Source organism: Harpegnathos saltator, unplaced genomic scaffold, assembly GCF_003227715.2.
Source record: "Harpegnathos saltator strain DR-91 unplaced genomic scaffold, Hsal_v8.6 scaffold56, whole genome shotgun sequence".
In the NCBI taxonomy this organism is placed as follows: Eukaryota; Metazoa; Arthropoda; class Insecta; order Hymenoptera; family Formicidae; genus Harpegnathos; species Harpegnathos saltator.
Window position 1 is genome coordinate 1047886 of NW_020230382.1, and position 27728 is coordinate 1075613.

At 47.3% G+C, this 27728-nt stretch overlaps 1 protein-coding gene across 1 annotated transcript; it reads right to left on the reverse strand.

The window, feature by feature from the left end:
- Positions 1–27500, reverse strand: prom (prominin). The gene is made up of 16 exons (XM_025303620.1): positions 27065–27500; positions 26225–26280; positions 25805–25980; positions 24962–25149; positions 17767–17862; positions 14807–15009; positions 13056–13191; positions 5536–5706; positions 4481–4580; positions 2924–3118; positions 2172–2394; positions 1283–1582; positions 1011–1169; positions 778–911; positions 632–673; positions 1–227 (listed from the first exon to the last, which is right to left on the reverse strand). Exons 1-16 carry the CDS (start codon positions 27498–27500, stop codon positions 194–196), a joined length of 2649 nt encoding a protein of 882 aa, XP_025159405.1. The 3' UTR covers positions 1–193.
- Between the last annotated feature and the right edge of the window lie 228 nt (positions 27501–27728).

Below are 27728 nucleotides of genomic sequence, written 5' to 3' on the forward strand. Positions count from 1 at the left end.
TCTAGTAGAGAGGTCCGCTTGCGACCAGTTAGACACGAGCGCGACTTACTTTGTACGATCTATACTTGAAGCTTCTCCCATGTTCCCGCTATGATATTAAAGTCTGATGTATGCCGTATAATTATCCTTAGCCCGCTTAGCCGAGTGCCGAGCTGCCTGCGACCCCAAGTCCCTCGTCCCTCGTCCTCGATCGTTACCAGTCGCTCTGCGGCGCCGGCGGAGGAGGCCTGCGAGGAGCAGTTTCGCGCGATTTACAAGTACGACTTCGCAACGAGTGAGCGACGACACTTTTACACGCTCTTCCCCCCGAGAGACGTTACTTTACCGCACACGGAGGGAAATTATTGGATTCAATTAACGCGCGCGAGCCAAGCTCGCGCTGATTGAGATGTGGGCTGGATGTGGGAGAACGAAGTTGCCGGCTCTCGGAAGTGGAATTTCGCTTGTAGAAGCTTGTAGAAGCCAGAACTTCTCTGGCTCCTTCGACCAATGCATTCAAATACCCTCGGCTTCGTTCGCTGTCACGTTAATCCAACCGATCCTCTTTCTTTTTTCTCCCCGTGTGCGGTCGGTCACTCGAACAACGAAGAGCCAACGAATATATCTCTTTCTGCCTTCGAATTGTACTCACTCGGGTGTTTGCCACGTCCCGTCGTCCGTGTTGACACTCTCGCTAAGCAAAACACATTCGATATTTGATTATCTTCACGCGCTCATGTGCCGGTCGCGGTCGAGAGATACACTCGAACGAGATAAGCCAAACTGAGATATACTGACGCTCTCGTCGACAGTAGGTTGAGGTTTCTCGCGTAATGAGACTGCCTCTTGTACACCAGCGACAAGACGTGGGCGATCGGCGTGCTGGCGACCATGACGAGCGCGCACACGAGCACAGCGAGCCAGAAACCGTCCTGAATATTAAGGGGCCGCGTTGAATGCGCGGGATCAATGCTGTATTAGATATTCATCGCGTCGTCGAACGCTGAACGTCCGTTTTTAATCGTACGTACGAGAGGGCTCAGGATGTGCGCACACAGCAGATACCGGAATCCCTGCAATACGTCCCACAAGGGCCGACACTTGGACACCCCGGTGGCCATTTCAACGAGCACGTGAGCCCGCCACTGATCCAGGTAATTCGCCAGTCGGTCCACGTACGACTTCGTCTTCTGCAAAACAACGAGCGACGAGAATTTCAATCAAGTCCGCGTCAGGAGACGCTCCTCCGAACCGCGCGAAACGAACGACGCGTGTTCCGACGAGACGGTCTCGCGCCGCCTACCAGCTGAGCGATCTTCTCGCCTTGGTGGTCTATGTAGTACTGTATGGTCCTCAGATGAGAGATCGACCGATTGACCTGGCGCCAGAGGGGCTGAACCTGCAGCTCCAGGACCGCCAGGCGATACACCAGGTCGTCCTGCAACCTCATCAGAGGCCTCACCCGCTGCAGCGCGAGGTCCCGCATCGTTATGCCGATGTTCTGCAACTCCCTGGCGATGCTGCGGTCTTGCAGCTGACGGGATATATTCTCCAGCTGGTCCGACATCGTGTTCAGATCCTTGCTGAGAATCGGCCCTTGGATCTGCGCGCGAGAGAGAGAGAGAAAGAGAGAACACGCGCGGAACACACCGCGGGAGTTCACATCATTTGCGACGATATTTATTTGTGCATGCTTTTACATGGAACGCACTTTTACACGGAAGTTCATGAATTAACGCGAAAAGCGCGCGCGAGCGAGCTCCCGCGAGCTAATAAATCATCGCGCGGCGCTCAGTTAAATTGGCTTTAATCAGCGGCGACCGGTTAAACCATAATCGCGGATATAACTCGCTGCGCGAAATCCGTACGCGTCGTTCATCACGCGGCCTAGCGTGCGCTAGCGTGTAGCGATCTAGCCGTGCAATTTGTTAATATCATTTTTTAAGCGCCGGCTCGTAGCGACTTCTCCGCCGGGAGAAATTCCTCGAACTTCCTCGAGTATAATCTCGGGCCTTAATCAGACTCCTCCGCGAAGAGTCTGCGTCCCCGGGACGCTCGTTCGCTTGATCTCTCCTCGCTTTCCCCCTTGCTTTCCTGTTCGCAGTCTCGAGTCGAGCACGAAGATGAAGAATCGCGATGCGCGGGCGACAGAGACAGAGACGCGACGGTTAATAAACAAATGCAACGATTACCGTGATCCTGTAAGCGGTGAGGTTCAGGCCGCAGGCGTGCAGCAGATCCTGAAGACGCAGCCGCAGACCCGGCGTCAGTATCTTCAGGCCCTTCAGGTCGACTCTAATATCCGAAATTACCCTCGACAAGCCCGGCCACGTCCAATGCGCAGTCAAATGCTCCAGTTTCATGGCGCTTTCGAGCCCGAAGGCGGGATAAGCCGCCTCGTTGTTTCGACATTTTCTGCGAATAAATATCGCACCGCGCTGAAAGAGCTGCAGCGCCCGCGCGTTGCATGAAACCAGTCGCGGCGTTTACAATACTGCTGCCCGCGGGACGTCTAATAGAAATATAAGCGCAGCGAATGCACGTACGCGCGTAATTTACCGCAGCGCGACGAGCACGCTTCCGCGTAAACTCCGCGGAAATAAGCACAAAGTCGCCTTCGCCTGATGATAAATTAAAAAACATTCCAACAACCGGCGACCCGCGTTCGTTCTCCGCTCTCTCTCTCCCTCTCTCTCTCTCTCTCTCTCTCCCTCCCTCTCTCCCTCTCTCTCTCTCTCTCTCTCTCTCTCTCTGTTTGCTCGAAAATGTGCAAGCAACGTTTCACCGCGCGAATCAGTTGGTTCTTCATTATACCGATCGTGCAACAATAACCACATCGAGTATTCGCCGGTGTCCGCCATTTTCTCTTCGCCGTTTACGTCACTCCGAGTAACACGACACCTGCGTAAAGCTTGATTAGCTTGATTAGGATAACGTAGCTTACTCAAAGAGCTGCTTGAGGGGGACTGCGAGCCTTCGTCCTAAGAACGCTCGGGTTTCCAGCACGGCTTCCATGCTGCGGTAGTCAGGGTCGTAGAGCGGCCGACATATCAACATCTCCGTGTGGCTGGAGATGCCCAGAGCGACGACGAACACTGCCCACAGTGCAATCGAGACGAAACAGCTCGTGATCACAGCACTGAAATCCGATCGACACACTCGGTCCGGCGATCTGTCTTATCGGGGCCGCGTTTAGTCCGGAGACATTTCCGGTTCGGGTCCCTTCCGTCGTCTCGCCGCTCGTCGAATGATAATTCACCGCGACCTTATAAACATATAGCTTCTCACGCGCCGTAATCTCCGCCGTAATACCTGCCGTAATAATGTGGGCTTCAGCCCACAATGTTACCTGCACCCCGATAAGTTTCTCAGCAGAAGTTTAACGCAGACTCTTATACATCGTGCCTGATACAAAGCTGTGAAAGCTGCGCATGCAAATGAATATCGATGAATATTTATAAGAAACGCGCAGTCTGCGCTTTTAATTCAAGGCGCTCGCTGCGACGGGGCGCAGCTCGAATTTACATGCGATGCCTTGAAATAATGAAGGAGATATTGTAGATGGCAAAATGCGAAGATAATCCGTGCCGTTTGTTCACAAAAGAACCCGGCGCCGAGTGAAGCAATTTTCACTTTTCAAAGTCGCCCGAGCGATGTCGGGGTACAATTCGCGCGCGGATTTCATTACTTTGCTCTCTGTCGAATAAGAAATAAAGCGACGTACAAGCGGCGCGAAAGAAATTCGCCGTCGCGTCGAGTGAGCTGTGATGCGCTCGTATTAATGCAGTCCTTCGCGAAGAAAGGCACTTGTTGATGTGTAATGTATTTTATGATGTTTGCTATACGTATTTCAAAATATCCTTTCGTCTCGCCACATTGGTGTTCTTTCCTTAACGTGCTCGTTGTCAGCGTCGCGCGTGACGCATCGATCTCTTCCGCTTCAAGCTGATTTCTACTGGAAATTTTCAATTGCGCTCAACATGTCGGCCATCACAAAGTGTGTGTATGTGAAAAACAATAATATTTCCTTGCTTCTATATACATATTATGAATAAATAAACTAAATACGTCTTGAGCAACCGAGTGGAAACAGATGAGAGACGTGAAAGGAATAAACTAACTGTAGTAGCGAACGTGATAAATGGACAAGAATTTTGCATTTCATTTATACGAATCGTCGTAGTCCGCAATAATACGCCGAGATCGTTCCATATCGGCGTAATATTGTACACTCCACGTCGATGTCATTCGATAATTTCGAAGCCCAACGGGCAATGTTCACGGTAGAGCGCATCGAACTGCTAATCGGATAATCGTTGAATTATACAACTATACCCATTTACTGGCGAGACAATTGTTGGTGACGCGAAATCTCCTCAGGTGCAACATTTCCGCGACAATGGGACGAGAAAATCTCTTTCATCGAAATTGCATCATAAGGAGCGAGTATTATTATATGACCGTGCTTTTCTGCTATACGTTTGTACGAGCTAACGCTTACCACAAAAGGGTTGGACGCACTTTGCCATCGGACGATCCGCAGCGGCAGCACAGAGCCCCCATCAGTAAGGACAAGACCGGCAAAACGCACAGAACCGTAGCTGTCACGAGCAAACGAAAAGAAACATTACTTCTCATCGGTCACCTGCTCTGGCTCGTGAAAAATGCACGAGCGAGTGTATTCACTGACGTTTCCCTGTTGTGTCGAGGTAAACATTTGCGGCTAATTTCCTTACAAGTAAACCTCGGGGAACGTCAGACGCTGATTTGTTTCCAATTTTTTATAGTTTTCTTTGATGTAAAAATATAAAGAAATCTGTTGTCATTTTTAGCTTAAGTTAATTTTTTCAATTTTTTCGAAATTTCTCACGTTTTTTATTCATTCTTCTTTTGTTCATTTCTTGTTCATTTTTTACCAGATTTTGATGTTAAAATGAGCTTGTTTGCTGGATAGTGAGTCGAAAGATTACCCAACGTCGAATGTAGCATAAAACTGACCACTTTTTCAACAATGACGTCAGCCATATTAGATCCGCCATTTTGAATTTTACAAAATGGTTCCGATTCATAATCGGCGGCATTATGGTGTGTGCAAGTTTCAACAAATCAGATATATATATTTTTAAGAAATATTGTTTCAAATATGTATAAAATAGTACAAACTTGTGCAAAACTTGAAAAATTTCGAAAAAATTGAAGAAATTAATTTAAGCCAAAAATGATAGCAGATTTCTTCATATTTTGACATTAAAAATAACTATAAAAAATTGGAAACAAATCGGCGTCTGACGTTCCCCGAGGTTAGAGTAACAAAAGTTAACTGCGGATTTATGACACGCGTAATTAATTATACGTATGACTGATGAATCGTCTCTCCCGAAATAGCCGTATATGTGTGCAAACTTGTAGCGTTTTATCGACTTATCCCCGTGTTCATCCGATTCCTAAGTACAAATCGATTTTTCCAATCGTTCCGCTTTTTTTCTCCTCTCATATATACCCGCGTCGAGCGACGAGGGAGGGATATTCAATGTAATCTTGCAAAATTCCGCATACCTGTACCGACGATCCATCTGGCGTGCTCGAAAGCGATGACACGAGGTATAACATAATCCGCGACGCTCCTCGCAAAATCCAGCTGCTTTGAGAGTTCGAAACTGCTCGTCTCTATATTGCGCGTTTGATCGACAATCCTGGCACGCGCTGCATTGATCTCGCGTCGAATCTCTACGAACGAATATGGAATTTATCTACGTTCTTGTCATCTCGCAATTTTGCCTCGTTCGACGTACGTAACGGAGAGGGAAGGATACTCGCACACACGAATGAACCGCGCGTTTTAAAAGCGCGCGGGAGGTTCCGCTCGTAAATCTCTGTGTTAAAATTATATGCCGGCCAAATTCTTTCTTCGCTGATTTTATTTTCCGAAGCGAAGTCGGACGTACTCCCCTTCCCTCCTCCCCCCGTGCGCACGGAAGTTATGATTAATAACAGTGCGCCACGCGCACAAAACGGCAAAGTTCTTAAAACGCGTAGCTCGATAGTATTCGCCCTTGCGTGAGGTATATTATATTTTGCTGTTTTGACGAGAGAAAGAGAGAGAGAGAGAGAGAGAGAGAGCGCGCGTTGTATTTCTCTCGCGTATGGTAATTCGGCGCCAGTGGGGAAAATTGTCGAGACGATCCCACCCGGTGGATCTGTAGCGCAGAGTAATTACATAAATTTTACGACAACTCCTTTCCTTTTCGAGAAAGGGGCTGTGCGAATACTGTTTGTTAATTACTGTATTATTCAGCCGTTTATCACGCGCCAATAAACACACACACACACACACGCACGCACGCACGCACGCACACACAGAGAACTTTAGTAAGTTTCTTCGTACAATCTAGTTTTCTGTTGGATCGTGCCGAGCTGTTAAAAGCTGCTTTGTAATAATCTCCAATCGTCAGATGTCGATTTTGTTTAACTTTACTCACCGTCGGCAATGGGACGAGGGTTTTATGCTTTTTCTCTCATTTGTGCGCCACCTCTGGTCTTCTCTCAATTTTTCTTTTCGCGGAGAGTAATATTAAAGCGATATAGATTTCGCATTAGACGCCCATCTCGTCACCTCTTTATCGGATCTGTCTACTATGGATGGCGGCGGGCGACAAGCGTTATTGGTCGATCGAAGAGTTAAGAGAAGTTGACAGGAATACAAGTCCGCGTCGTGCTTCGGTTCATCGACATTCCAGCGCTGTAGCATCCATCATCTCCTTCGTTCCTTTCTGAATATACCCTCAATTTCCTTTATTAATAATTTCCTTGGCGCATTTTTACGCTTTATTACTCGGCAAGGCGCGGCGTACATCGCTCGGCATCGCGAACGTTTCGCTCGCACTTGTTGATTAATCTCGTTTCACGTGTCTGTTCGATGTGTACACATAATCAATGAGGCGTGCTTGAAAGGCGCGGACAGGCTCACAATCGGCGATAGTGTCACGAGAGAACTGGTGTAATCTACAATCTACAACAACGGAGCCGTTGAAAGCAGACCGCTGTGTGTGTGTACTGACTGTAAGCCGATTACAAGACGAAACGAAATTTGCACTCTGCAAGAAATAGAGACGGTCGTGGCATCGACGGCAGTGGGGGATCGTGCTGTAGATTCTTCCGACTCGACATTTATCGTACTTATCGTTCACATTCACATAGAGAGAAAAAAGAATCTCATTTTTTACACCTAAAGAAGTCAATCGTGTGACTTTTCGATCACCGGCGCGAGGAACACGACAAAGAGTCGATAGTATAAGAATAAGGTATAGGGATGTACGAACAACATGGGAGCGAGTTCCCAGCATAGACATAGGAATATAGGGACGGAGCATAGAGTTGCGGGGGGATAACCATTGCGGGACGGTGCGACGAGGTAAACTGTGCCTGAATCTGATTGATTGTGCCGTGTGTAAGTATTTGATACATACATAGATGTGTATGAAGTTGTATGTGAATGAAATTATCAAAAAAAAAAAAAAGAAAAGACACACGCATAACCTCTGCAAAATAATACTGTCAGCGTAACTGTCGGTGTCGTATAAAAAGAGATAAATACAAATAATAGAATGGTGCAGTGTTGTGTTCCAAAGTGCAAGAACAGGTCCGGTAGCCGAAATTGGAAAAAAAGTCAGCAATGTGGACAAAAATCGAAAAATCACATTTCACAGGTATAAAATTGCGTGTACTGTAAAATAATAGTATTCAATTTTTAAGAAAGCTTTTTAATATTATATAAATATTTAGCTGTTTAGCGTTCCAGAAAATAATACCAGCCGCAATTTGTGGACCGATATTTTAAATCCTCCATCACATATTCCAAATACATGCACGTATTTGAATATGCGCACTATTGTAGCCAGTGAAACTTAGGCACAGTCGCCCCCCGCATTTCAGCACAACTCCTCTCGCCTATCTTACGGCCTCGCCTATCTCATGCTCTGTCCCTATGTCTATGGTCCCTAGAGATATGACCTTTCTTCTTTTGTTTATTTACTTTATACATAGAGCCGAATGAATAGACGAGCAGCTCGAGGTAGTAAATACAAAAAAAACAATAGATAGCGTAACGATAATATAATTCAGACGCCCGTCGACGGGATACGGAGACGCACCGAAGGCTAGAGCACCTTCTAGTCAGGTTCTCGCGCAATTACCTCACGCGACAATCGATCAAAAACAGCGGTTCGAGTGGGAATGCGCATACTCGAACCGCTGGCGGGTAGTCGGAGATCTCCAAGCGAAAACGCACGAGGAGATCACCAGCGTATCCCAGCCTAAAGCTCACCATCCAGCACCAAGAAGTACATCATGAGAATGGACATCAAGGGAAGGCGCACGAGATGTCCCTCTCAGCTGCTGACTTACGAGGATAGTCCCAGAAGTACCTGACCTGACGTATAGATAGCGGTTGTTGTTTGTAAAGAATGACTATGGTAGAAAGTATCAACCTTATAAAGCTTAAGTTTGAAGTTTGACGATGCTACGTTGTTTAGTATTTGTTTGGCAGCCATCGATAGTGAACGCTCTCAGTGAATTTGTAAACATGGAAAAAATTGGTCGCATCGTTATGTGATACAATACTTTCATTTGAAAGGCCTCAGTCCAAGCAATATGAAAGCGGAGCTAGATTCTACTCCGGGGCAGTCTGCTCCTTCGTTTACAACAGTAAAATATTGGGTGGCAGAGAGTTTAAACGAGGCCGTACGAGCTGCCAAGACGAACATCGCAGTGGTCGACCAAATGAGATGACCACGTCAGAAATGGTGAAGAAAATCCACAAAATGCTATTGGATGACCGTCGACTGAAAGTGCACGAGTTAGCAGACATGGTAGGCTTTTCAAAAAGTGCTGTACATCGCATATTGACTGAAAATTTGGACATGAGAAAGCTGTGCGCAAGATGGGTGCCGCGATTGGAACAAAAACAGCGTCGTGAGGATGTTTCAATCGAGTGTTTGGCGAAGTTTCGCAGCAATAAAGCCGAGTTTTTGCGTCGATTCATAACCATAGATGAAACATGGGTCCATCACTTCACACCTGAGACGAAGGAACAGTCGAAACAATGGACCAAGGTGGCTTGATGGCTATCTTGAGGAGCTCGACGATTCCCACTATAAACAGGGTATCGAAGCTATGAACATCGCTGGGAAAAGTGTATTGAGCTATGAGGAGACTATGCAGAGAAATCAAGATATTTTTCCCCAAATTTTTGTGTTTTCTTTGTTAGGTCAGATACTTCTGGGACTACCCTCGTAGATCACTCAGGTCATGTCGGGCCCCCCGGCGCACGACGAGCCCGGTCTAGCGATCAATAAAACACCTGAATCGGACCGGTGTCGAAGGGGAAACGCACGACGACACACCGGTATTCGGAATTAAGAGAAATCAACTAATTGTGCAAGGGAACAATACTTCCGATTCCGATCACCAGTGGAATATTAGAAAATAATGATTCGATTAATCAACCTTCTGAGCACGAGTGGTGACTGCATGTCTACCTCGGGCGTCCAACAGCGACTGACTAACTAACTCTATCTTCCAAACGTAAACACATTGTCCTCCCCACCATTGACCTCACTGCGATCGTTATTGTTTTTCAATGCTCCGAACGCCATTTCGGATTTTCATATTCAATACTCAATATCTCGTACATGAACGGTTAGGTATTAAAAGCAAGAATCGATTCAATATTTTTATCATAATTATATGCTTTCCTTCAAAGCTATTCACAACAACAGATCGACGGAAAAAACTCTTTAGGAAAAATGGGGAAGGCGGGGGGGGGAGAAAAGGAAAAAGGAGCGAACAAGCAAAGAAAAGGAGGAAAAAGAATATTTGCCTCACAATAGCTAACAGCATCGCACGTCGGTAACAAGCGTGCGATTCATGTTCTCGGATTCGTCTTTAAGTAAAAGCTTATCTCGCTAGTGTTACAGAGTACACATATCGGCATCTAGCAGCGAGTGGAATAGGTCGGAGATATGATCCGACAGGCCGTCGACGCGTGACTCTCTCGGCATCAATCACCGATCCCATCGCGAAAGTCGTGCGTACGTATGTGTGTGTGTGTGTGTGTGTGTATGCGCGCGTCTCGGGGGAGATATATAACACGATTGCGGGATCTCGACGAAGATGTTTGCTCGAAGCATTTACCGCGTTTCGTTTGTCTATTAAGGATAAAGTCCCCTGACTCTCTCCCCCTTTTTCGCCGTTGATCTCGCGCTCATCGCGGTCCGTAGCGGCAGAAACGCTGACGCGCATTCCCCCGACCCGTGACGAAATATCGTTTATACAGTACGACGTGGTGGGAGGAAGGGTCGTGCAAAAACGCTATTGAGAAGCGCGACGTTTCTGCGTTAAACGACCCGGCACGGTCTGAAGAAAAGAAGAGAACGAAGAAACAAGAACGAGGGAAAATGTAGCGGAATATTTTAACAAGCTGCCGTTTTAGTCTCGCGCGCGGACACGACGATTTTGGGATTCTTCGTTTCGGTCTCTTTTATCGTTTTGGAACTCTCTTATCACGTTGGAATTTCCCGCCGGGAAACGCAGTGCGTAATTCCGGACGCACGTCTGGCCACTCGTAGAACTCAAATCTCTAAATATATTCGCGACATCTCGTGACAAGCGACTGAAGTCGAAGTCGAAGTTGAATTCAGGCGTTCAAAATGCCGCGTTCAAAAATAGGACATCCCGATCTGACCCAGTTCATCATTTTTCTATGCGGCCACTTTGATTATGGATCGTTCTTTAAAATAAGCCCGCATTTGGAAATAATCCATTGCGCGCGTATCTATCCGGAATATCATCTCCCCCCCCCGCATTCGTGCACGTCCTGCGCAGCAAAGCCCGGAATTAATATGTGCGTCATATATTTCTTGGAAGCTGTCAACGTTTTGGTATACTTTACGCTTTGAATCCGCAATGAAATATTCGTCGGAGAGTCCGGCCAAGACGCAGAAATACGATCTTACTACGGGCCGAGAGTGATGAGGAGATAACGAAGAATATTCGAGGAATTATGCTGGCCGCGATGCGAGCGAGGTTATAAATATTATCAACGCAAGGTCGATGGAACACACAGCTGTATTCGTCGACGACTCTGGCGTTGATTCGCCAAAGGACGTTCGATCATCGGCGCATCAAAAAGCGCTTCGGCGAAACAAACGCGAGTTTATGCACGACGCTTCACCAGCTTCTCCCCTCGCGACGAAATACAATCTGGTGCAGCTCGTTGTTTACCCGCCCCCGAAGTTATAATATGCCTTAAACACACAGCCGCTGTTTAAGAGGAACATATAGATAAGATTACACGAACACGAGTAAGTATCGAGGAAGAACTTTCTCTCCTTCTCCGCCAACACAAGATAACACGCGTCTTATGAATCTACAAAAGTAATAGTCTCCGAAAGTTCACTTTTTCATCGCGTCTCCCGGCTGCTACATCGCCTCCGCGGCGAAATATCGTTTGCGATACGTTACGCGATTACATCGAATCGCCGTCTAGATATCTATACAATCGCGCGGCTCTTCGAAAAAAGGAGAGAAAGATTCCTCGCCGCGCACTTTTTCCACTCTATCTGAGATCCAAAGGTCGAGTCTCTCCGTCGTTATTTCCTTGGCGAAAGTTTTTTTCAAGTGCTGATATCAGTTGGATTGGAGTACCGAGAATGTTGGAGAAAGAGAGAGAGAGAGGGAGAGAGAGAGGGAGAGAGAGAGAGAGAGAGAGAGAGAGAGCGCATAACTAGGACGAGAGTATGTTTTTGTATGTACAAGCACCTGCGGCTGAAGTAATTCTCGGGGTTGCAAAATCCATCGGACTTTCGATGTTTCTTCGAAACTATACTTACTCCGCCAAGACGGCGTTGCGTTCATTTCCCGCTCGCTTCGTGTTGGCCGAAATATGCGGGACGTCGCGAGAGCGGCGCTGGAGCGAGACATTGCTATTTCCTTGAATCGCGACGAAGGTTCGACGCACCACCGTCGTGTTTCTTCTTCCTTTTCTTCCTCTTCTTCGTTTTTGCATACGGTATTGTTCACGGTTCGCGTGTATCGCGTTCGCTTCTCGATCACCGGCACCGGAGTTTGCTCGCCGCCCGGATACGCCGACATGTCCTGATTTACCGACAAGAAACTCCGCGAAGGAAATCGCGAGGTCGCGCGGTCGCGAAGATGCTTTAGCGCGATCATTATCATAAAATCGAATCGATTTCGCGCGGCCACGAAGTGTTTGAAATGAGCGCGGAACGTGTGGAATTGCGAAGCCGACGGCGAAACGCTTGCTCGCGAGCCAGTTCGAGAGGGACCAACTCGGGAATTACCGAGCGCGTCGAAATTTCCGTTTGCGGGAAGAGACGCCGCTCGGAGTTAATTAAACGAAAACGAAACGCGAGAAACATGGAGAGAACGCACGCGGGCCCGTCTTTCCCACCGCGTTCGCAAATTAGCGGGTCATAACGTGAAATGGCAATTATCCGTGTCATTTATTACTTTCCCGGCGGAGCGCCTTGAGCCATTTAACTCGCTCGGACGGCTCGCGTAACGTCGGGAGGAGCCTGACGGCGGAGGAACTAATTTAGCTTTCTTCGGGAGCGTGCACTTCGGCTCAAGTTTGTGCGCTGAAGTGTCGTCGCGGTCGTCATCGTGCATGCCGTAACGTGTCATAATGCATGGCGTCAATGTCATAAAGTTTTCTGACGTTACAGCGTGTCGCTATAGCGCCCTTTCCTCCTGCCCTCACTCCCTTTACTGATCCTCCTCCTTAACCTCCCTCAACCACGCCTCCTTAACTACGCTCAACTAAATTCTGTAGAGCCTGCATTCGCGAACCCTCGAGACTCGCTCGACCGCAGCTGGTTTGTATCGAGAAAGCTCGTTATTGAGAATACGGCTCTCTCTCTCTCTCTCCCCCCCTCTCTCTCTCTCTCTCTCTCTCTCTCTCTCTCTCTCTCTCTCTCTCTCTCACGCTCTGCGCGCAGCGCCGAATTTTTCCGATATTATATCAATTCGGAGAATGGAATCGTGAATATTCTACCTACGGTTTCGAGCGTCCAACGTGGTCCTGGCGATGTGATGCGGTACATGGAGATATTCTCCGCGAGCTTGGCGTCCCGCTTCCGTCAAATTTTCCCGACTAGTGCTCCGTAAACGTAGTAGACGGTCGTCCCTCAGTAGCTGCAACGGGGAGGGGTACGTATATATGTACGTGTATATATGCAAGATATATCGGAGTAAGCGGATAAAATTTTAATGGAAGATTCTTCGCCGAGTAGTCAATTTTTCCTGCAGGTCGGTTACGTCGGAGCATCGGCAACTTTCGGGATGAAAAAATTTCAGACGAGCAGGTATACATATAAACACGTACACGTCGTATACCTCGATTGACTTATAAATAAGCGAACTTGGCGCCGACGGTAGTTTGTATCTGGGACTCTCAGGCACACGTGTGTGTCTGCGACGTCGGAATCGAACGAGCGGGGGATGAATGATGAGAGCCTCCTGAGCGCGACGTCCGTTACAAAAAATCGCCTTTAAACGCTGGAGCTACGTGATTTGAAAAATCATTTGTTACTTGCGCGCTTACTCGGGACGTTCACTCGTTAGTGAAGGTCCGTCCGTCGAGGTTGATCTGCATCGCGGGGAAATTTCGAGAGCGCTGAGCGAGATAACGAAGTGAGACGAGAGAGCAAGAGAGAAAGAGCGAGAGTCACGAGCGAGAAAAATATTGTTATTATCGCGTAACGCGCTTGAATTCATCCGGTAACAATGAGGAAGGAACCGTTCTCTCGGGGGCTCTCGCTCGCGAATTCGCGGCTGTTTATGGTCGCGTGTAAACGCGAGGAGGTGGACGCGAGCTTCGCGACTAAGAAAACACGGAGGAGCGCCAGAAAGTTTTCGCCGCACTGATCTCATCTATCACGGTCTCTAGATTGCCAATTTTATGTCATTGCAGGCGCGCGTAGACCAGCCTTCGCACCACCGCTGGACCGATAGAATCCAATTTGATCATCTCTTCCCAGCTCACATAATCATTATTTTTATTCCCAGAGAGAGACGCGACAAACAAGACGGAATTGGCGAAGCGAGGGAGAAGACCGTGCGTAATCCGAGAATTACGATCGCAATAAAGTCCACAATCGCAGCGTAACGCGTCGGCGATTAAACGACGCGGTGGCGGCGACGATGAAGAAGCAAACGCGGAGAAAAGTGGAACGTGTTTAGCGTGAGAACGAGTAGAAAGCAGAGGAAGAAGGAGGAAGATAGAGAGAGAGAGAGAGAGAGAGAGAGAGAGAGAGAGAGAGAGAGAGAGAGAGAGAGAGAGAGAGAGAGAGAGAGCAACGAACGCGGGTATAAATATCGTGCGCGATTTTAATCGAAATCGAAATGAGAGCCGGGAGAGAGAGATAATGGAAGTTAAACATCGTTATGGCCGTTGATCAAACGGGCGCAACCACAACACCGTTTTAACCGTACGCCAAATTTCGTCCCGGTCGCGGGTTTTATGACCCCCCCTCGCTGTACGCATTTATATTTAGATAAATTTTGCAGCGCGGCAAAAATGAAATATCCTCGCTGCCGCGCGTCGATCCGTGATCAAAAGCAAAAAATAAATAAACAAGATAAAATAAAACAAAATAAAACACCGATGGCGTGCTCGCGCTCGCGTTCGCGACGAGAGTCCACCGGGCTATTTATCTCCTCCGCTATTTTCCCCATCTCCCGATCGACGAGCGAACCTCAGAACGCTCGCTCGTCGAGCGAACGAGCGTCACTCGTAAAGTTTATTCACCCGCTCTATCCGCAGATCCAGGCGAATCCCCGAAGAGTCAATGACAGCACAAAGGGAACGATCTGGACCGGAGCACGCTCTCACCGCGCCTTCCAAGTCCCGCCGTATCTCGTCCGTTTCCCTGCTCAATTCCGATCCGAGCTCGCGCGCTTTCTCGCCCTCTCTGAGCAAAGACTCGACCCCGGCTGATAATTCCTGCGTCGCTGAAACATACGACGCGATATTGTTAATATATCGTGCGCCCGCGAACGTCGTCTCTCGAACGTCCCGTCACGCCGCGCGTTTTCTCCGCTTCGGCGTGTTCTCGCGCGCGCGAGAGAACGCGCCGCTGCGACGCGGCCCGATTCGTCTTTGGAAACCCGAAGAAACGTCATTAGCAGGCCACGCTAATGCGCTGAGTGCTTGTTTAACAAGCAAGAGCACAGCTCGAGAGCCGCGCGCAGTCGCGAAAGATACGAGCGTTCACGCTCCGCCCCGGCGCGACGTCTCGCCGTTTAATTTAATAAGCTTCCGCGTTTATCTCCGCCCCACGGCGGCTGATGATAATCCAGATCGATAGCAGTTAATAGCAGCGGGTAGTACGAACTTTCGACATACTGGGTGCCCGGACAGCTCGTCGAGGCATCGGTCATCGAGCAAGCGATGGATGGCGACGACAAACGACAAGTCCGACAAGTAACGAGGCGATTTGTAAAGCGCCGCTACTTGTCATTTGCATATTAGACTTTGTCCTCCGTGCTGATAGGGAATATACGAGACGCGCGACGGCGTCGTCTCCGAGCACTCGCTGCCGTAACTGGTTTTCGTTACTTGAATTAATTTGCTACAAACGCACACACTCCGACGAGGAGGGCGAAGCTCTCGAAGCTCGATGACGACGTCTCTAGACGAGAGTATACGGCGTGTGCCGCGAATTCATAATCGCCGCATCTCACGCGACGTATTAAAAAGAGAGGGGGAAGAAAATGTAGTACGATATCGAGAGAAAAGCTGTTGCAGCCAGATTGGTGTTAGAGCGTGGCTCATGGCAACCAGTGAAATCATTTCTCTTGAGATAAGTGTGGGGTAACGACTTGATAATTGGAATCTCGATAGCGAAGGGCCGATAAGGAGCGACCCGCCGGTGTTGACCTTTCGCCATAGGTCTTACGTCATAGAACTTCCGCAGTGCGCTTGAAATAGTTAGAATTACATGTCTGGGTTGCGCGAACGTATCGTTTGATAATTACCATACGACGGCTTTGCAACGGCCCTGAGGAAGTCCTCAGGAACTTACCATCTCCTGCAATTAAGATTTTCTCTAATTAAAACTTTCAGACGTTGCGTCGGGATTCTGTTTTTCCTGTTTGCGTTGCCTCGATGTCGGTAGTCCGTTATTATTTGCTCCGGATCTCATTTCGGCGGCTGGCTGGTGTACATTTTTTCGAAGCACCGACTTATCGCCGCGTAATTATATTTCCAAACAGCTCGAAACGCCAGCGCTAGCACGTAGAATCTGCTAATTAAAATAAGTTGAGCCCTCTCTCTCTCTCTCTCTCTCTCTCTGTCTCTCTCTCTCTCTCTCTCTCTCCCTAGCGGAGGGTGAACGCTTCATTTGTTTCGCGAGACAGCTTGCTCACTGACGAACGGCTCTCGCGAGCCAACGTCGCTTCTTGAGATGACCATTTTCGGGACACCAGTTATAGAACATTAAGTACTGCACGTACGTACGATACACATGTAGTGATTACGCGAGACGTTGCACGGAAGGAGATAGCAAGAGCGAGAGAGGTCCGTAGTTGCGGTAGTACCTACTAATTCAGTTAGTATACTGTTAGTAACTTAGTGCCGCGACTAAGTGACACTCCGGGTCCAGAAGGTCACTTAACGGCGGTGAGTTCACTCGAAGACCGAATAACCTTACCAGAAACAAGCGGAACCGCCGCGTAACGTAACCGGCCGCGAGTTTGATGGCCCGAAAGTAACGTTTATAGCCGTGTGTAGCCGGTGTGCAGTCGCGTTAATTACTCGCGCTTGATTAATCGGACACTCGGCGGCAAATCTTTCCCGGCACCGATTATAACGCGATTTATAACCCGCCGGGACGCGGGGAACTCCAAAGTGCGCTCAAGCCGAAGCGCGCTCGGAGGCCTCTTTCGCCCTCCCTCGCGAGAATCAGAGACTACGCTGACGTAAAGGAGAATCGAATTTAATTCCTGGCGGGCAGAAAAGTTGCATCTCCGACGCTCGCAGACTGCGCGTCGCGATGAAGGCACACGTCGCAGTCGTCAGATTTATTTCGACCGCGAGCAGCGCGCAGCTCGCAGAGGCAAACGCGTCCCTCCTCCGCGCGCACAATTCGATGCATAAATTAATATACGTAGGACGAGTACGACGTGTACATATTACGACGTTACGAATATGCAAACATTTCGGTGTACCGTCACCTAGCCCACTCGCTCTAACGGACCGACTATAATATTGGCACGAAATATTCCCGGCGATATCCGTGTTGCGCTGTGTGAGCACGCACCGGTAGTCGGAGTAACAACAAGGTCCCGAGGGCTCCAATTTGTCGCGTTACGCGATCCGCCGATAACTTAGGAAAATGTTTATCTCCGTGTTTATTACGACCGTCTGTTACGTGGCGGCTGCGAAACGCGCGACGCTCCAACGTCGCGGTCGCGTCGCGGCGTTACGTCGACGGAATTCAGCCTTCGAGTGTGCTTTGTACAGTGCTCTACCGTCGCTCTTGCGTTGCCGGAACGTTGAAAAACCGCACGACATCGCGGAATATTTTCAAAGCAGCGCGACTCCCTCCTCCTTCTTCTCTCGGGAGCTGATCGGATGAGACGCCTCATCTCGAGACTTACCGAACCGTGCCGCGAGATCATCACGTCCCACGCGACCCGCGTCGAGAGTCCGACGAATTGTCTTGGCGGACGCTCTTTCTCTACGCACGTTTCCTTTTGTTCTCTTACCATTTGCCAGGTCGACGAACGCGTCCAACGCGACGTCGAGTCCGGTCTCGGCCGAGAGCTCGGCCTGCACGGGTTTGCCCAATAATTCCTCGACATCTGTAAAACACGCGAGAGCGTGATATCATTGCCGTCCGACCGCTTTTATTCCGTGCGTAACGTATTCCATTAATATACAAACACCGCGCGCGCGCATGAATGCATACGTATAAGCGACAGCGGCGATGGCGGCGGCGGCGGCAGCGAACGTCATGAGCGAATTGCGCTTAATATTCTACGGCACTTGAAGTAACACACACACATACACACACACACCACCGCGACCCGCCCAGGAGAGAGTATCGCCCGCCAATCACGCTCCCCTCCGAAAATTCCGCGACAGTCCGAAATAATTAGAACGTCCGGGTAAAAGAGTCCGCGCGCAGTGGAACGAAACGGTTAAAAACGGATCGGACCAACTCGATCGCCTCGGGATAACGAACACTCGCGACACTCGCAGGCGCGCAGGATATAGACGCGAGGGCGCCATTGTAAATCCCGTCACGTCGGTCCGTGGCGGTAATAATTTATCCAGCCTGTATCCGCGTCGGTTATCGCGATCTGATAGGAATTTCGGCCCGGCGCAGGTGGTTTGATAATACAGGAGCGTTCGAGGCGGGGTAACGCGCGCGAGAGATCTCCGATAACAATTAAAAATGTAGCCCCGTTTTTGCGCGCGCGAGGAGCGCGAGGAGCGCGACGTTTTGCTGCGAGGGCGAGCAGACGGAGAAGCCGCGCGACTCCGATACAGCGTTTGCCGCACGCAAACGCGATGGCGATGCTTCGTGATCGGCCCGTGGCGTTTAATCCGCGGTGGCATCGGCCGCGCCGTCTCGTATCGCCGGTAATTCCGTCTCATGACGTACGTTTCGTTATATCGAGTTCCGAAAGAAACGGCATAGTCACGTTCCCGATAAATCGTATCGTTGTCGTTTCACTCGGTGCGCGCTACGTGATCTGAAATCAAGATGGAACCCCCGCGCGGCGTGTCCCCCACGCTCGCGCGAGCGGGAGAGAACGAGCGAGCGAGCGAGGCTTTGTGCTAGGCAAACGCGCATAATTCCTGCGGTTGCATTGCACTAACGAGCTCAATTTACCGGGGTTGTTAGCGTGCCGGGCGACGATGGATCCATTACACGACGATTATAGACTGTCGATAGCTTTCATTAGACGCCTATGCGTCTCCAGTTGTGAGAAAGGTCGCAGCCTCGCTGTAATTCGCGCGTCTGACCCAAGCGCGACCGATTCACTCACCGGCAATGCCGGACGCATCACGGCGAAATTGCCCCGACTAGATATTTATCCCATGGTCCTGATCAGGTTAACCTCATTAATACGTAGGCAGTCTGAAAAGTTCTCCTGACCTGACACATACATGGCATTAGAGACTGTCAAACTATAATTGTATTGGAAAGTGACATCCCTGATATAAATCCATGTAAAATTTTATACCGATCTGTCAAAGCATTCGAGTAGTAGCACCAGTTGGAAAAGCTTTGTGCAAGATGGCTGCCGCATTTGCTAACAATTGACCAGAAACGCATTCGAATGCGTATTTCTCAATGCGCGTTTGGATGTCGTTTTCAGCAAAATAAAATGGATTTCAAGTCGTCGTTTCATAACTGTTGATGAAACTTGGATCCACCACTGTACACCAGAGCGAAAAGAATTTTCCGGAATCACACTTTAATGATGATATTGAATTATTGGAAAAACGTTGGAATAAATGTATCGAAGTTTCAGGAGATTATATCGAAAAATAAAACATATTTTACGGCAAAAAAGATTTTCTTTCATTGTTAGGCCGAGAACTTTTCAGACTGCTCTCGTACTATCGGGTCCTAGTAAGTCATGTAACGCAGCGTGGATGCCAGGACCTTAGTAAGGTTCATAGTCAGGTCCTTATTGAGTTACCTTATGGAATCCTTATTACGTTTTTTTTTTTCAAATTATAGCTCCTGATTACTCGCCACAGCTATATTGAATGATGACATTGGAAATAAGAAATGACACGCTGCAAAATTCTTTCATGTCATTTCCAAATAAAAAGATATTTGCATGAAATAATATTTTAGATCGCTTGATCGCATACTTCTAAAATGTTTCGTCACGACCAATAAATTATCGCACAACATAAATACGCAACATGCACGCACAGAGTAAGCGACTGAATTGCTTCTCGAGCGTCTTTTGTCTTGCAGGCCCATATATGGACAAATGCAAAACAAATGAGAGCTGCAGTGCGCACGCCGCTACAGGTAACTTGTCGTTGCGCGTCATACGATAAAAATTGAACTGTCTCTAATTATATGTGGCTCATTATAAAAATATCTTTTTATACCACGTCCAGTACTATTAAAGTTTTGCACATACACATACACGCGCGCACACACACACACACACCCACACACATGCGCGCATACACACACATATTCATATTATATATATACAAAATTAATTACAAATGGTTTTTGTTAAAACTTGATAATGTAAATCATATTAGGTACAGTGAATAAGATCCCGACAAGGACCTGATTAACTGAACTATATTATATCATACACTAGGTAGGTACATTAAGGACCCAATCATTATAACCTTATAAAGGTCTTCCTTACTCATTTGTCGTTAAGACATTATAAGGACTGATTTATTTAGGATTAACTTAGGATTATCTTTTATTCACCTTATTAGGTCCTTATCAATGTTAGGTGAACCTGATCAAAATTTCTAGTCGGGGCCGGACTCGCTACGGAATTGTCATGTTTGTTCGTAAGAATTTCGCATTCGCCAGCGAATCGATGGCGAGAACGTCGGCGTGCACCACTCCGCTGCTCCCAGCCGAAGATTAAATTTTTTAAGCTGAACCCACGCCGCGTTTCTTTTCTCTTTTCAGGGAGTATTGGAACTTTATCCTCTCGGAAACGTCTGCTGATGTAACGAAGGTGTTTCGCGTGAGTGGCGTGGTTGAAAAATGAAATGTAATAAGAGGAGCCCGGACGAAGAGGTCTGCGCTCCGCGTGCGCCCTTCGTGCTTCGTCATGCAGGTTCTGCATTGTAAAACACGCGTTTGTTGATATCGTGGATATAAATATATATATATATATATATATATCTACGATGGAATAAAATTCCTTCCGGGATTACGCGTTATGAAAACGTAACGAGAATTAAAGTATAATATGAAGGAATATTTTCGCGTATGTGTGATCAACAACTAACCAACATCGCAGAATTTTGTTCCGCTTTTATTCTTTCGTGATTGGATTTTAAATTGGAATTTCCGTCACTTTTTTTTTTCTACTGTATGAATACACTGAAAATATATAGCGTAAATTTTCTTCTCGTAAACGAGGCATTATGTGTTGCTGATAGATGGAATATAAAGTCTTCTAAATATACATGAGAATTGCGGGAGATGTTAAAGAGAGATAGATAGAGAGAGAGAGAGAGAGAGAGAGAGAGAGAGAGAGAGAGAGAGAGAGAGAGAGAAAGAGAGAGAGAGGGAAAAGGGAAACGGAACAAGATAAAAAAGTCAAAGAGGATTTGCATTAAACCGAAAGAACTCGTCTTTTTGCGTAGATAATACTAAAAGATAAGAACGAAATTCAGCCGTGTTGATCCGAGTCGAAATTTTGGTGCAACGTTAATTCTGCAAATTCTGCCAAAGTTGTAACGATTATAGTTTTACGTTGTTATAACCATTCTATTGTTTCATCAAATCACCACTATATACGAATACAATATCACTATAACGTCATCTGGAAAATAGGACAGGTAGACAAAAACGTTCCGCCAAACATCACTGCGTAGTTGCCACAAGCGAACGATCGAGCGATCGCAAGAACCGACGCTTTCAAAACATTCCCAACCTTCAAGGATAAACCTTCAGGGATAAACGGACCTTTGTGCTCGTGTGCCATTTTTCGAATGTTTCCACTTCGTTTCGTGCGATACCGCGGCACAAGTATGTCGTTAGTTATTGTTTTCTTCGGATAATTGAAACGTTTTATCGTTTCGTGAAATGTCGAATCGGTCTTTCGTCGACATCGCGTTAAGTAACACACGTACACTGATAGAAAAATATAATTGAGTTAACTATAATCTCACTATATTTTATAGTTCATTTTGGCGTCAACCATATTTTTATAGTTCGTGGAAATCTGCAAAATACAGTAGAATAAACACAAATATATAGTCAAGGATTGTCTTAAATAATTGTTTAGTTACTTTTACCACATATATGATAATTTCTCATTCACAAATATAGTGAGATTTGATATTCATATAGTTACATCTGTCATCATTTAGCAAATATTCCGGTAATATTGACTATATAAAAGAGTTACTTTACCTACCATTTTATATTTGTATCCATGCAATAATTTTAGTTTAACTTACTATAATTCTTAGTAAAAATATTATATGATTGGTCATACTATACCTATATCGTAATTATTATCGATATTATGGTAATACTTACTACAAATATGATATTTCGGGCTATAATTTAGTTACTATATCATTATAGTTCCAAATATCATATACTTTTCTCTCAGTGTAGTTTCTCCGTTCAAATCGCATCTACGCGAGCGTCAGTGTTAGCGGCATTGTTAGTTGAGCGGACGTAATAGTCAGGACGCTGGATAGAGAAGACAGGATATCTCGGGATTTTCTGGTATGTCGATCAGAATATTTCTCATGCAGAAGATTTCCGATTCGAACGAATGAATTTGCCGAGAACAAAGAGAGTCGATATTCTGATCACCATTCATTTATAATTGACTTTTAAGTATCGAGTATGATATTCTGAATGCATCATGAATTCTGAATGCATTATGAATGTCTTTTTTATTTTTTTAATTTTGTGGACGACGTGGACGTGTGTAACATAGAAAATGAACACGTACACGTTTCATTTGCGCGAGATTTTGTGAATTTTGTAAATTTGGAACATGGCAATATGAATGAGGTCAAAGAGAATTACACAAAAAAGAGAGACGGAAATGTTGAACATTAGGTGCAGGATTATGATAAATGCACCTTGAACAGAGGATGGTAAACGACCGAGTGGTCATATGTGCTTCGAACTTGGTTCCACCCCAGGAAAAACGGAAAAAGTTTACTTGATGTATGACTCACCGTTCGAGAATAAAAATACTATGTGCCATCGCTTCTTTTTATATATTACAAAACAATAGATGCGTGAAAGATATATAACTTGTATGTTTGCAGTATCGCGATCGAAGTGTCGAGTTTTGTAAATAAAGCGAAACAAAAATTCGGTTCAATCACGAAAATTCAGAAGATGCATGGCGTTCTTGTTTTCCCTTTCCGATATCATTCTAATTATCGAAATTCAATATTCCATCGCTTGTACTTTCGCAATGACGCGAATACAGGTTTTAAATTAATTGATTCGTTATATCATTATCAGTAGCAAATAACTTTGCCGTGTGCATATGCTTACGTATGCGTGTGTATATGTGTACACGCGCGCGTGCGTATATATAAGCGAAATAATACGGGAGATAAAATAGCGCGTGTTTTTGACTCGCGAGAAAAAGGTTAAAAATATTCCAACCTGCCAGCGAATGAGTCAAACGGGCGTATCATAAATATAAATGCACATATAATTCAAGCCGTCCGCCATTTAACTAAAAATATTTCTGGTCGTCGCATACAGCGAGAAATTACTTCCTACCGGTGAATGTGTCCCGCTATCGCGCACGCACAACGGATGAAAAATAATTGGTCGGAACGGAAAAGTTTTTGAAAATTTAAATGTCACGTGTGATTTTATATCTACATTTTTTCGGAGTCTCCTGAGCCGCAAATGTCGAAAGCCCAATGACTTGATATTACCGTGTGTAGCTCTTTGTTCACATATTTATCCATTTTTCTGCATTTGGTTAAAAAAAAAAGTCGTACATACGTGTGTTGTCCAACTTCCGCTATGCGACCGTTTTACTAAAAGCTTTTTAATTGGGAAAAATGTCGTGCATGTGTGCACAAGTACGATTTTGAAGGAAATCTTAACGACCGCGTAACGAGGGGCACGTAATGCGTGCACTTCGGATTGACGTGAGTGGCTCTCAAAATCAGCGGCTCAATTGTACGCCTCGGTGTGTGTGTGTGTGTGTGTGTGACAGCGTGATGGCGAATAGTTTGGTTGCGTTAAACCGTGCGATTTTGGCGTCGCGTTTGCGGTCGCGCGTTAACCTGTGCGCGGCGGAATCGATGGAAATGCACCGACGACACGCGGACGATTTAAACGATTTCAACACGAGCCTAACGACGCTCGGCGGCGGCGAAGCCGGTTTGCGGCCACGTTCAAGAATCAAGAGATAGAAGGTCGCTTACAACCGGGCGCTATGTTGCATTAAAGTAGCGGAGTTCCAGCAATCGAACCGCAAGCGGTTCTCCGCTTTCCACACTCGACCTCCTTTGGAAATTAGCTAATCGACCGCATGTGCGCGCGCGTACATTGTGTGCTCTCTATTACCGTTAACAATTACCTCTCCCGCGAACAGTTCTCCCTGCTCTCCGAATTCAGCGGCGGGACTTATCCGTGATCAAAAGCGAGAGCAAAAGGGAGAGAGGAAGAGGTACAACGTAGAAAATAATCTAGGAAGTGTCTGGTCAAGTAAATACTTGACAAGATCTTATCCCACCGAATCCATCTTTTCGAGCTTGAGGCTTGAGCACGCATGTCAAGGCGCTTTTGGCAACAACCTCGCGTCATTGTCGTTGCATAATCTCGACGTTTCTTCCTTATTCGTCGGTCGGTTTCTCTCGTTTTGTCGGGTAATTTTCACACGCCGAACGTCGACGAGCGAAGGCGGTAGCGAGGCTGACAGAACCCGGACGCGGTCGGAACAGGGCATAATCACCGTGACTTGGACGTGTTCGTGGTTCGTGTTAATAATGCGAGAAAAGGGGGTGTTCTGACAAGGGGGGAGGGAAATATCTCGGTAGTCACGTCCGTGGTCGCGCGCTGATACTGCTAGTTGAAAGCCCTCTCGCATGTTGCGTTGACCGCTCGGACGTCGCGAAAGCGGAAGAAAACGAACGACTCTTTTTGCCGGGCGAAACTCCTCGCGTCTAGCGTCTTAACAACGTGAGCGTATTAATGCCGCGGAAAAAGGAATTTTCACTCACTGTCCAGATCGGCGAGGATCGCCTCGCTGGCCACGTCCAAGCTCCTCGTCAGACACTTTCGCAGCTGCGACGTCGTATCCGTGTGATAGTCCTTTAAGTCCTGCAACGCTGTCTCGACCGTCATAGGGAGCTTCCCGATCCCGGCAGCCGCCGCCTCGTTGCATATTATCATTGTCACCATGCAAGACCTGAGTACGCGCGAAGGATTATGAATAACGTAGTAAGTACTTGCTTTAGGTAAAAGGTTCTCCAGAGTGGCAGCAAGACGAATAGCTAGCTACTTCGAGAACTCTGCTCTCTCTCTCTCTCTCTCTCTCTCTCTCTCCTTCTTCATCTTCTTTCTAACACCATTTGTTTCCGTTATGTATCACCTTGTATTATTGCAGGGTTAATCCAACGTGATTATTAAATTAAAACGAAATGTGCGGAACGAAGGGAGGAGGAAGAAGAAGAAGAAGAAGGAGAAGAATAGAGGAAGATGAATCGTTGATACTTTTGTATGGGAACCGAGCGTACTTCTTTCCCGTTAGTGTCACGTACGCGCATTTAAAATCCCCATAGTTATGTAGGAAATTATTAAGGAACAAAAGAAGGCAAGAAACGTGGATTTATAAAGCGGCGTGAGACGCGGTCGCGGGAAATCTCACCGCGTTAACGTAAAAAAGTCGGCGTAATCGGAGGGACTTTATCACCGCGCGGGTCGCGCGCGGCTATTGCACACTCGCGGCGTGTAATCAAGAAGGATAGAAGAATTAGGGAACACGGGTAGGGTTGGAAGTGAGGGTAATAAGTTCTCTCGGCGAGACGGTGTGTCTAAGAACGGAGAATCGTCATAGATCCTACCCGAGCATAAAGGCGAGAACGGCGAGGAGAGATGCGAGAACACCGGGATGCCGAGAGGGTTTGTAATCCTCTCTGATTGGACGACAGGCGAGCCAAAGTTCCGTGCCAGGTATTAAGCAGGCCAGTACGCAGCACACGCCTACTAAGCCCAGAAAAGCTGCTTCCACGTGCATGGACTAAAAGTAAAGGTTAGAGCGAGGCTTGCGAGAAACTTAACTGCGGCGGCGGCATCCGCGCGTTGTTTATCGCGAAAATTATGTATATCGCGACTCGCGACGCGCCGCGTCCGAGGATATATTCTCTTGTCCCGAGTCGAGAGCACCGGATCAAATTAATGAATGAAGCATGCGCTCCCTTTAATGACGTACTCCACCGCGTTCGCTGGTAGCTAAATATTTTTCCGGCGCGCTTTCTCCTTACCTCGGAGATCAATTTGCCGGTGCTTATGCGATTCTCCACGGCGTCCGTCAACAGACCTGTAACGAGCGAGAAGAATTGTACTTTGCTCTCTTTCTCCCCCCCCCTCCCCTCCCCTCCCCTCCCCTCCCTCCTCTCTTCCTACCCTCTCTCGTTTGTTTTCCTCCATCCCGTATCGTTAATTGGAAGAGAAACGTTAATGGAGCCCGACAGTGTCGAGAGGAATCTATTAGGCTTAGATTCAGAACAGACGGCTGTTCAATTAACAAAATGTTCGAGAATGTTGGGCGCGTCGACGATGAAATATGAGATACTCGAGAGATTAATAGAATGCTCGACATGTTCTCTCTGCGCGCGACTGTACATCGCGAAAACCAATACTCGTTGATCGCTGCTCTTCACGCGGCTGTCGCTTCCTGCGCGCGCGCGCGCGCGGTCAAAGTGTCCCTTTGATTGCGCAATTCGCAGTGCAATTTATTAAAATTAATTTACTGAAAGAGAGAAAAAGGGAGCGAGGTTAAAAGTTATGTAACGGGTGTTTAAACTGAATATACGAAATTGGGCGACGTAGCGAAGTGTCGAAAGTCTTGTACTTGTCTTTTCCCACTTTTTCTGCTGTCTTTTTTTTTCTTTTCTTTTACTAAAACAGATCACATGTGTGTGTGTGTGTGTGTGTGTGTGTGAGTCCATGATACGACCAAAGGCGCTCGAAGAAACCATTCGATTTCAATATGAATCGATTGAAAGATTCCGAAAGGCGCGTATATATTGAAGGAAGGGAGGCTTTCAAGTCTCAAACAGATCCCGCGGAAACCATTTGCGATTTGCGTTATAATGGCCTACCGGTCGGTATGTCGTAAGGCTGCACGAAGGACAGGAAAGCCCGCAGAAAGTCGAAGACGAACCAGCCCTTATCGAGATGCAAGCTCGCCATCTTGTAGTGCTCGTCCGCGGCGCATTTCGGGAATTTCAGCCGCGGTTTATCCTCGTCCCACTCGTTGGGCGAGGTCAACGTCCGCGGATGCGACACGTTCGGGTTGTTCTTCTTGCCGTCCGTGAGCACGTTCGTTGTCGTGTCCATCTCGCCCAGCCGCGTCTCGTTTGAGAAGGGAAGAGTGAGGAAGCTGTCGGTGGTGGTCGAGCAATTGTTACCGCCCGGGGTCGAATCAGTCGAGACGAATTCTTGAAACGTGTACGCTCTCGAGATAGCAACGACCAGCAGGAACACTGCAAGTTTCAGAAAAGTGCGCCTTGTACATGGATGTCGTGCCTGAGTCATGCCGTTCGCGGGGCGAGACGAGGAGTGAAGGTGCAAAAAATCTGTCGCTCCCTCATCGTGGCGCAGCTAACGAGAAGTTTGGAAATGATTTCGAGCGAATTAGCCTCGGCAGCGCGACACCGCGAGTGAGAGGCTTTCCTCTTCGTCTCGTCGCGTGCGACCTCGCGTCCAATTATTCTCGCGGCTGATAATCTCGAGGCGTTTCGACGAGCGAGCGTTCTCGCGACG